We start from the raw sequence: 11,282 nt of genomic DNA, 5'->3' as shown, positions 1-11,282 counted from the left end.
CTGTTCAAAAAGGACAGACAGGAACTGGAGAAAACCAATGTGTCTCCTTCACACACACGGACTGTTTGATATTAATCATAAGGTTGCGACACCGAGTGGATCCAAATAATCTGTGTGGCGTCACCGTTTCTGATAATTGCCGGAGGTATTCATCACTAATCAAAGAGGATGTTACGCAATGTGAGCCAGCCAGCCTTCAGCTTTCTGGAAACACAGACTATATAAAGAGGGAGCTTTTCCTAGTTGAGGTACTTCAACAGCAGGCAGGTGGAGAGCATCAGAGGCCATCACCAGAGAAGAAAAGCCAAGGTCAGCATGGCCAGTCTTCCTCTGCTGCTGCTGCTGCTGCTGCTCTGGGACGTGGGTTCCCATGGTTTCCCAGCAGTGACCTCAGACACACAAGAGAAAGATGTGGAGATGGTCCAGGTAAATGCTGAATTTCACATGCCAGAAACGAAGAGCCTTTATCTGCATTTTCCCATGGCTTTATAGAGAAGCAGTAGTAGCATAAAGGGGCTTAAGAAATGAGCTTTATTTATTAATAAATAAAGGGTGGGTTTCTTACAAAGAGAAACTTGTGGTGGGAAGGGTCCTCTCCCCAGAACAGATTCTTTTCCCTTTTCCAGTTGGAGGGAACTAAAGGAGCCAATTGTAATTCTGACTTCATGCTATTGAGAGGTCGGGAGATTCCTACTCTGAGATTAGTTTCCACCAATAACAAGGACCCTGAAATCCAAGCACAATCTTTAAAAGTGGCTCTCCACTTCTATGAAAACTTCATATTGTCAATCTTCAGAGAAGAGAAAGTTCTCATCTGGTGGTTTCAGTACCTTTATCTTTCATCAGAAATACCTGGAAAACTACTACAATCTGAAGGACGACGGGAAGAAAATGGTAAAGCAGAGAAACCATAGCCCAGTGGTTGAGAAGCTGAAGGAAATGCAGAAATTCTTTGGGCTGAAGGTGACTGGGCGGCCAGATGCCGAGACCCTGCACGTGATGCAGCAGGCCAGGTGTGGGGTGCCCGACGTGGCTCCCTATGTCCTCACTGAGGGGAACCCTCGATGGGAGCACACAGACCTGACCTACAGGTAACCAGAACGGGCACCAGAGCGAGGACTCTATTCCCCATCAGAGCCATGACAGAGGAGGTCTGACATGTCTCTGTTTTATTTCACGTCAAGGATTGAAAACTACACACCAGATCTGCCAAGAGCAGAGGTGGACCGTGCCATTGAGAAAGCCTTTCAACTCTGGAGTGATGTCTCACCCCTGACCTTCACCAAGGTCTCTGAGGGTCAAGCGGACATAATGCTATCCTTTGTGTGGGGAGGTAAGCCCTTCTTGTAGCAGGAAACTCTTCTCACCTTCCCTTTGCCTTGACCCTAGATCCCTTCAGCTGCTGGAGGACCTTGCTCAAGAGGAGTGTTGCTTTTACAGGCTGAAGGAGGGACTATGCCACACTGGGTGGGAATCTGTTGCCCTCTCAGCAAAGCTGACCCTCCTGGGTTAGCCGGAGTTAGAACCAAGAGGGACACCTGTTGAATTCTGTTTCTGGCAGATCACTATGACAATTCTCCCTTCGATGGACCTGGAGGGAACCTCGCTCATGCTTTCCAACCAGGCCCAAATCTTGGCGGAGATGTCCATTTCGATGAAGACGAAAGGTGGACCAACGACTTCAGGGGTGAGCCAGCTAATCCTGTCTCTCTTGATCCCCCACCCCTCCTCAGTTCATTGTAATACCGGTTGGCTTAACTGAAAAGGTGCATTAGTAGAAGTATGTCTTTTTCCACTACGAACACCCTTCAAAGAATTGCCAACAGGGTCTATTGGAACTTTTAGATTTCAACTTGTATCGCGTGGCCGCTCATGAGTTGGGTCATTCCCTCGGACTCTCTCACTCGACTGATATTGGGGCTCTGATGTACCCCAACTACATCTACAGTGGTGACGTCCAGCTGTCTCAGGATGACATCGATGGCATCCAGGCCATATATGGTGAGTGTACAGAACAACACTGGGGACGAGGGGCCGTTAGAGAGGCCGTCAGTGGGGACCTTTAAGAAGCTGGCTTTGTGGTTCATGCAGCTTTCCAGCAGAACTAACTGCAGATCTCTTTCTCCTTTAGGACCCTCCCAGAATCCCATCCCTCCAACAGGCCCCCAAACCCCACAACCGTGTGACAGCAAGCTAACCTTTGACGCAATCACCACGATTCGGGGAGAAGTGATGTTCTTTAAAGACAGGTAGGACATCAGTTCCTCTTTGTGTTTTGTGTCTGTAACCACAACAACACTCATGACTAGGGGAACCCATGCGCTATACTCTGCCCCACATGTTATTTGTCTTACGCTTACATGCATAATGAGAATTTTGATTAAGTGCAAGCAACTACATACATTGGCACAATGTGATGAACTTATGACAACTTCTCCCCCCACATGCGTTCTGTTGTTTGGGGCTCAGAAAAAAAAAAAACAACAACATTGAAGTAGAAAATTCAGGAAATATAGTCCCATTTTGCAGATCAGTAAAGTAAGGCAGAGAGAAGGAAAGAGATCCTTTCGGCGCACGGAGTGGTGACAGAGAAGCAACTGAGCTTCTGGCTCCTACTGACGAGCTCTCTTCGTTAATGCCCACTCTCGTGATGAGATTCACGTTAGCACTTTGGTAGGAGAAGCCAGTGGTTTCCACAGCACCGTTATGCTGATGGGGGTTTTGTAGCCACCCTTAAATGTCACCCCTCTATCCTAGTAAAGATGCCCCCCCAAAGCCTGCGATCCCCAGAGACCTAGGGAAGGACAGGAGCCGTTGTGGGGAAAATCCCCAAGAGTTCACGAGAGCCCTCCCTCGAGCACATATGTGGGGTCACGACATGCTTCTCTCCTCACAGCAGGGTCCTGGACCCCCCCAGTACGGTGTGTGGCCTCAAAACATCCAGGGCTCCCTCCCAAGGAATAGGCCCGCTCTCTGTGTCATCCCGATTCCTAAAGGAGCGTGTAAATTTATAACATAGTCCTTTTTTGAACGATGCAGTCCACAGAAAGAACCGCCCTGAGGAAGGACCAGGGCTTTGGCACAGAAAGTAGGGGTGCTTTGATGGGCTCACTTCTCAGCCGCTCTTGCTGGAGTCGTGCCCGTGCTGTTTGACTGCTCTGTGGTCGCATCCACCCCAGAAGGCAGGGTGTTGGTCCCAAATGCTTTCCACCCTCTTCTCCCCTATAGATAAGGCTGCATGCAAACCATAGAGGGTGTGGCTGAAAGCTAAGGAAGCAGCTGGCTTTAAAGGAAAGCTCTGAATGGAGCAGGACACCCCTAGCAAAGCAAGCGTTTGAGGGATTTCTTCAAGGAACAGGAGCAAGTCTAGGATTTGCAGGAACTCCTCTACCTGTGTCCTTTGTCATTTAAGTGGCACCAAGGAGGAAGCTGTGGGAGGCTGGAGGGCCTCACCGCCAGGCAGAGGTGGGGCCGGACCACCACTTGGGCTCCTGACTGCCGGGCCCATCGTTCCCCGTGGCCTGCGGTCCGGACCCTTCTTCTGCGGCCGCGTTACAGTCTATGCTTTTCCATCACCCAGTCCCTGCGGACTGTAGGACCGACGGTGTGAGCCACCAGCCTAAGGGGACGACGGGACCGGCGGCCAGCTCTGAGTTTAAACTTGACCTTTGCCTTAGACACCTCCCTTCCCCTCCCTGACTCCTGTCTCTCCTCTGTGAGGTGCGAGCAGCACACTCTCGTAGGGTCTTGTGAGGAAAGGCGTGACGGGGGAAAGGGCCTGGGCTGGCAGGGGCATGGATGTGGCTGTGTTCTGCCACAGGCTCCTCGCGGCTCCGATGCCAGCTGTCAGACGGAATTGGTGCAAGCTGGTTGTCAATCACAGCCATTATTTGAGTAACTTAAATCATATTAATACCAAAGCCACTAAAGATAAGTGACACGGATGGTTGTGTAGTCACTCTACTGCAGTCGACTGCCCAGGTTCCTGAGGTTGTTTGTGCCGGACGTGCGTGGACGGCAGCAATGCTCTGGACTTACCAGTGCGCTCCTGGGAAGCCCCAGGACTCTGCCGTGGTGCTGTCACCGTGCAAGGGAGTGGACACCACGGGCCAGGCTTCCCCACCGCCGCCCGGGCCCCAGCCCGGACGACGGACGTTCAACATTCACCAGGACCCGCTTGGCCGGCAGTAAACTCCCTTAGATGTCAGCCCACGCTTGCTCCCCATTAGCTCAAATTTCTTTACTTTTTAACCATCAGGTTCTACATGCGCATAAGCCACTACTCCCCGGACGTTGAGCAGAATTTCATTTCTATTTTCTGGCCAAACCTGCCAAATGGACTTGAGGCAGCTTACGAAGCTGCAGAGAGAGACGAAATACGGTTTTTCAAAGGTAATGTTTCCGCGATGGTTCCGTTCCGTGGATTAATGTTTCATCCGCTTTGGGGCTGAGATAGAAGACAGTTGTAGCTACTTTCTCTCCACGCACTTCGGGAAATCTGACGATCTCGCTTCTCACACCGGTGGGAGCTCATCACCGTAACTAAGAACGATACAGTGCAGCTCTGAGTTGTTTTCCATAAAGAGCATGTGACTACAGGTATCCGTGTTGTGCTGGTTTATGAACCTGGAATTTTGAAAATGTTTTCTGTGTGGGGCTCTTTACAAATCTCCCCTGGAGGTGCTCAGGAATGAAAAGGAGAGACTGAGGCCAAAGTTAGAGGATAGCACAGACACATGAAGGGAGGGGGAGGTATCGTGGACATCCCTGGGGAGTCTGTTAAGACCACAGACTCTCGCTTAGCCTGACATCCTCAAGGTCTGTCCACGTCCTTCAGCTGCCATGTACATTAAGGGATGAGAAGTCCTGAATCATCATGAATTGAATGTAACAAGCTTCTTTGATTCTATCAGAATGAAACATAATCCAATGATGGGCTCCTGGCTTTGAAGACACTGTGGCCAACATCACTATTTCTGCAAACAATATACGCAAACATTAAAGTACTTGACCCGGTCATACACTCAAGGCAAAGGATCGAATGCAGTTTAGCCGGACAGAAAACTTGGAAACCGGCTTTCTATCCCTCAGATCATGAAATTAAATAGGAAATCAATTAATTTAATTTAGTTATTTAATTTTTAGAGAGGGTGTGTGTATGTGAGAAGGGGAGCAGGGCAGAGGAAGAGAGATTCTTAAGCAGGCTCCAGGCTCAGCACAGACCCAATGCAGGGCTCGATCTCACAACACTGGGATCATGACTTGAGCCAAAATCCAGAGTCCGATGTTCAACCAACTGAGCCCCCCAGGCGCCCCTTAAGTAGGATGTCAGATGCACAAAGTTTCAAGCTGCTTTTTCATAAGGGGTAAATGAGCATATCTGTGCAATGAGAATAATCCTGGCTTCAAGGTGGAAGACCAGTGTTAGGTGACATGGGGCTTTTTAAGTCTAAATATATAGATCTGGACACAGCATAAATGAGTGTTTGGAACTGTATTCTAGCCAGATGCAATGGTTTTTGCTGACAAAGGCTGCAAGTCCTTACAGACTGTGAGTCATTACAACACTCTGGCCTTTGGGAAGCCATTGGCGGGAACTTTCAGAGTCGAGGGGAAACCGCAGAAGCGAGCCTGGTGTCACGGAGGTGGCGCGATGAACGCTTGGGCCATTTCCAAGCTTGCTGCAGATGCAGATATTTAAAAAACATACTGATCTAATAGACCTTGGTTACAAAATTAGCTTAGGCATCTTGAAAAACCTCCCCAGATGGTTCTAACGCACAGGTGAGACGCTGCTCCGGCCTGTGTGGCTGAGAACTTAGCTGGAAATCAGCCTACCATCTTCTGGCGCCCTGGATAAGTATTTTCATCTCTGTTTTTTGATTGGCAGGTGATAAGTACTGGGCTGTCCGGGGGCAGGATATGCTGTATGGATACCCCAGGAACATCCACAAATCCTTCGGCTTCCCCAGAACTGTGACGAGCATCGATGCTGCTGTGTCTGAGGAAGAAACTGGGAAAACGTACTTCTTTGTCGGTAACAAGTACTGGAGGTAAAGAACGAGGACAGAAAGTGGTAGTGCACCAGCTCTTTCTACACAGAGGGAACATTCTAGATTGAACCTTGCCCACGGGAGTCTCATACTGCCTTGACTAGCTGCCGTTTCTGTGAATGGCTGTAGCAAGTATCCAAGGCTTAAGAGATCATTGTGCAACACCCATACTGGGAATCCGGGGAACACGTGGGGCTACATTTGAAAAAGGACACCTAAGAAGGAGGGCATTTATCTTCACAGGGCCCTTCCACCAGTAGAAATGTATCTTTGATTGCAGTTTGCCTTAATGGGATGTCGTGTGGTACTTCCCGGAGAATTAGAATTAGTGGTTGGCGTTCAGAGGGACCTTATAAATCTTTTCCATCCAGCATCCCATGTCACCATCCCCCATGCCACACAACATCTCTGCAGTTAAAAGTTCTTAAAACATTCCTGGGGCGCCTGGGTGGCGCAGTCGGTTAAGCGTCCGACTTCAGCCAGGTCACGATCTCGCGGTCCGTGAGTTCGAGTCCCGCGTCAGGCTCTGGGCTGATGGCTCAGAGCCTGGAGCCTGTTTCCGATTCTGTGTCTCCCTCTCTCTCTGCCCCTCCCCCATTCATGCTCTGTCTCTCTCTGTCCCAAAAATAAAATAAACGTTAAAAAAAAAAAAGTTCTTAAAACATTCCTGCTGCCAAATTCCCTCTGATGACTTTGCGAAGTCTACACATTTGATGCATTCTGATGCCTCCAATTATTTTTTGACCAGGTATGATGAATATAAACAATCCATGGATGCAGGTTACCCCAAAATGATAGCAGATGACTTTCCTGGAATTGAAAGTAAGGTTGATGCTGTTTTCCAGAAAGATGGTAAGTGAATATATGAATATATTTCCTCTATGTTGTTGTGATAGAATAACATCAGTATTGTTATTTGGGGGGCTGCAGACACCAAAAATATTCTCACAGATGACAGGGTTTTTCAAGAATTCAAGTCAAGCCTAGAAACCATTTGTATAACATAGTAAGTCTCTTTTCTTTTCTTTCTAGGATTTTTCTATTTCTTTCATGGAACAAGGCAATACGAATTTGATCCTAAAACTAAGAGAGTTCTGTCTCTCAAGAAAGCTAATAGCTGGTTCAACTGCAGAAATTATTGACCCACTGTTACAGCAGAAAAATATATTTCAGGAGCCTAAGGAAAGTGTCTTCCTGGAGAGCCATTTTTAAAAAAGAAATACAGAGCTGTTAGGTATAATCTTATTTATATCTCATTCTACATGCCTTTTTATGCTTTAGAATGCAATGTATTATGTACTGCTGTAATTTAGTTCCACAACTGAGAACTAAGACAGTCAAGTTCATGGGTTATAGATTCAAATGGGCCATTTCTGCAAAGAGGCTCTTTTCCAAAGTAGAAGATTCTCATCCTGATCTTGGAGTGCAGCTCTTCAAGAACAGAGACCAGAGATACAAGCCTTTGCCAGAGGAAAAGCAGTCCCCTAACATCTAAGCAGCCGCTAGAACATCCTTATATGCAAAGAACAAATTTTGTTACAGAAAATAAAGTGTTTTATGTTTGGAATAAGCCATGCGTATCTCTACTGTTTTATAAACTTTCTAGTACATTTAGGTCATTACCTTGTTACTTCCTGGTGATAAAGCCATGCTTACAGAGACTGGTTTTCAAGTTTGAAGTGGGAATAGGCAAACTATTCATGTGGGAAGTGAGGGTGCACAGGAAGGTGGAATATTCTCCCGTTTTCATGGAAGTTACATCATACGCAAGAGGTTAAAACTGATTTCCCGTGTCCCACGTCAAGATTCCAAAATTGGTTTTAGGCAAAAGCATTGACAGCCTGGTAGAGTTGTTTAAGGGCGTGTCCCTCACCCTCTGAGCATGAGGGAAGGCTCTGCTTTCCTAAGGTCCCACTCCTGGTAGCCACGGAGGAGGGACGGGCAGCGCCATCCAACTAGTCCTGGCCGGCAGATTGTGCCCAGAAGGGACCCATGATGATGTGGAGAAAAAAGGCAAAAAGAATTGAAGATAAAATTACATTTCCTTGGGGCGCCTGGGTGGCTCAGTCGGTTAAGCGTCCGACTTCGGCTCAGGTCATGATCTCATGGTCCGTGAGTTCGAGCCCCGTGTCAGGCTCTGTGCCGACAGCTCGGAGCCTGGAGCCTGCTTCGGATTCTGTGACTCCCTCTCTCTCTGACCCTCCCTGTTCATGCTCTATCTCTCTCGGTCTCAAAAATAAATAAACGTTAAAAATAAAATAAAATTAAAAATTAAATTTCCTTATAACCTGCAGACCATTGACCAATAGTTGGGTCAGGCAGAGTAAGACGCTCCTCCAGGAAGTCCCAACTGTCTTCATGATAAAGCTTGGCTAGAGTAAAAACAACCGTAGCTTGACAATATCTAAGCCTCCAGTATCCTGTGAGTGTTTAGCATGTGAAAGTCCCTTTGGAAACATCCCCTTGCCTTTACCGCCCTCCCCCAATATAATCAGTCTCTCCTCACAATCCCAGGGAAGCTCCTCCTGCCCCTGGGCCCTGTCCCCATGCTTTAATAAAACCACCCTTTGCACCAAAGATGTCTCAAGATTTTGTTCTTGGCCATCGGTTGTGAACCCCAACATTTTCCACATCAAATATCACCTCCAGATGGAAACACAATTGTAGGTGCACATTTCTCCAGTGGTACCCTCTTGCTGTGGTGATCGCAAAAGCACAGCCAGAGCTGTGCTCACCACTCAAAGCAATCACCCCAAACCTCAGTAGATTTTGCTTAAAAAGCTTTGATTGTTCTAAACTCCTAAGATTCTAGATTTTGTTCAAGCGGCATAATCTAGTTATTCTTTATGTGGTTTATCATGCCTAATTTGGGAGGGTGTTCATGTAAGTAGGAGTCCCACAAGTAGTATCTGAGCCCTGCAAGTTTTACGACGAGCTCATGGGTGTTCATGGTATTGGTGGACTTTCTGGTACGTAGAAGAGGCTTGGGAATATTTTGAGGTACTCATGATTCTGGGGCAGGCAGTTCTCAGCTCAAGAGTTTGGAAAGAAGTGTAACCTCTCCTTTGGCCAGGTGTCTTTCTTTCTAATAAACATGTTGATATTGAAGTCTATATAATGTAAATACAGATAAACGCACAAATCCTAAGTGTTCCTATCCGTGAGTTATACAAAGTTAGCAATTCCATGTAACTCTCACCCAGATCAAAAAATAGAACATCACTAGGTACACAGCAATCAAGACCCTTTGATCACTGTTCAAGTCTGTGTCAGCTCAGTCCATTTGAATCAGAGCCTGAAACAGGGAGACTGGGAGAGGAGTGTTCTGAGGAGAAGAGTGGACACAACATTTGAGAGCGAGGAAACAGCTACAGAATATGGTCCCAGATTGCTCCAATCTAATGATTCAAAACTTGAATCACAGCTAATCCCATCTCAAGGCAAAGGGACCAGCTTTTGTACCCCTGTATCCTCAGTCATCAGTGGAGGTCTGGTTTGGGGGGGTGGGGAGGGTGCATAGCTCCCAGGCAAGATGGCTTCTCTTTGGCAAAGAAATGGGACAACTGAGAATTGCAAGCCACCAACCCTTGAAGAAGCAGGAGGATGGGCACACTGGTGCTAATGGGGGTCTGGAGACACGACCAACCGTGTGTCCAGTACATTCTCCATTTCCCAGAGGCAACCATCATGCTGACCTGGAACATCTGAGATTAAATCTGCCTGTTTTTGAACTAAATTAGATCCAGTATATATTCTCCCGTATCTCCCTTGCTGTGTTCAACATCATGTTCCTGCACTTCATCCACTGATGATGGACTTTGATTTGTGACCATTTAGGGGCTCTCATACACTACTGCTCTTATGTACGCACTTCTGTTGATTTTATACCTAAGAGTGCAATTGCGGAGTCATCCAGATTCCCCTGCAAGCACCCTCTTCAGATTCTCCCTTGGCCTCCTGTCTTGTGTTCCAGCCACAGCAGCAGTGACTGGTTCTGTCCAGGTTTTAAAGCAGCTTCTAAGCCTCTAGCTGTTCTCATCAGGCCTCTGCTTTCTGCTCTAGGGCTCCTGGCCTTTCCTGTTGATGTTGCATCAAGCACTGCTGTGGAACTCACTCAGAACACAAGCAGTCTGTGTGAAGAGCAGTCACTCGTGGAACAATCATTGTACCAGTGCGACAGACACAGATGAGTAAGTGGATCTCCCTCTTTCCTCAGTGGGATGTTCCCAAGATGGGTTCCAAGTGGGTCCTTGGTGCCATTCTGAGCAAGATATTTCTCATCTCTGCCTGGACAATTCATCTTTGTATTGTCTCTTCCACTTTCCCTGTTTTGCTCTCCCCAACCCTCAATCCAGCCCTCCCTCCACATCACATGCCTTAATAGTCACTTATCTTTAAAATTTTTTTCAAGTTCTGCTTTCTGAAAATACCAGATTAAGTCCATTTGTACTAGAAGTGGGGCAGTGATAACCTTGGTATGTAGTGTCATCACAGTGGTGGAGATTCTCATCTGTGGTTGATTGTGAAGGAATAAAGGTGAATCATGAGTAATGGGTGATCAGTTGGCCATAACCCCTGAATGACATGGCAGGAGTGGTGGTTATAGGAAGTGGGGAGCGGGCTGGTTAACCACCCTTGGAATTTGATAAAAAGAAAGTAATTAGTTCGGGGCAGCTAAATGTCAACTGAACAGCCACTGTGAAAGTCAAAAGACATTAATGACATTTAAGGAAATTCTCATCTATTGCAGGCTGTGCTGAAAATCAACTCCAGATCTCATTGCAAATTTGGGCACTTCCTAGCTGGAATAATGGGGGTACCAATCTGAAAATATGGAACACCTAAATTCTCCTGAAAGTTCCACGTGGGCAGCAGTCCCTTTGCCAGAGGAAGGCAACGTCCCCTTGCATAGGGAATCAACAAAGCCCTTACCCGAGTCAGTACCTCACAAGATAATGTTCATCCTCCTCTCAAATTCCTTCCTTCACTAGTTCCCAAGCAAATAACTAGGGTCAGGTCTCAGCATAGTTCAAATTCTAGCTATGGCAGGAAATTGCTTATAAACCAAAGGCATTAAAGGATATGGCCCTTGAGTACCATCAGGAACTAGGGGAACATGCGTGAGAATGGACTTTAAAGGCATTGGACCAGGGTGGGAGGATGTAAGCCTGGACTGAGAAGAATTTATTAACATGGTGCACTCATTCTGGGCTCAAGAGTCAGTTTTCT

The 11,282-nt window shown here is 47.1% G+C and overlaps 1 protein-coding gene across 1 annotated transcript; it reads left to right on the top strand.

Moving 5' to 3' along the window:
• Positions 1-238: 238 nt before the first annotated feature.
• Positions 239-7,623, top strand: MMP1 (matrix metallopeptidase 1). Its single transcript, XM_003992316.4, has 10 exons — positions 239-426; positions 847-1,091; positions 1,185-1,333; positions 1,562-1,687; positions 1,846-2,001; positions 2,132-2,249; positions 4,259-4,392; positions 5,891-6,053; positions 6,802-6,905; positions 7,086-7,623. The coding sequence occupies exons 1-10, from the start codon at positions 316-318 to the stop codon at positions 7,193-7,195; spliced, it is 1,416 nt and encodes a 471-aa protein (XP_003992365.2). The 5' UTR covers positions 239-315; the 3' UTR covers positions 7,196-7,623.
• Positions 7,624-11,282: the final 3,659 nt, after the last annotated feature.

The sequence above is a fragment of the Felis catus genome, chromosome D1, assembly GCF_018350175.1.
Source record: "Felis catus isolate Fca126 chromosome D1, F.catus_Fca126_mat1.0, whole genome shotgun sequence".
NCBI lineage: Eukaryota > Metazoa > Chordata > Mammalia > Carnivora > Felidae > Felis > Felis catus.
The sequence above is the reverse complement of the archived record's forward strand: the minus strand, read 5'-3'. Positions and strand labels throughout refer to the sequence as shown.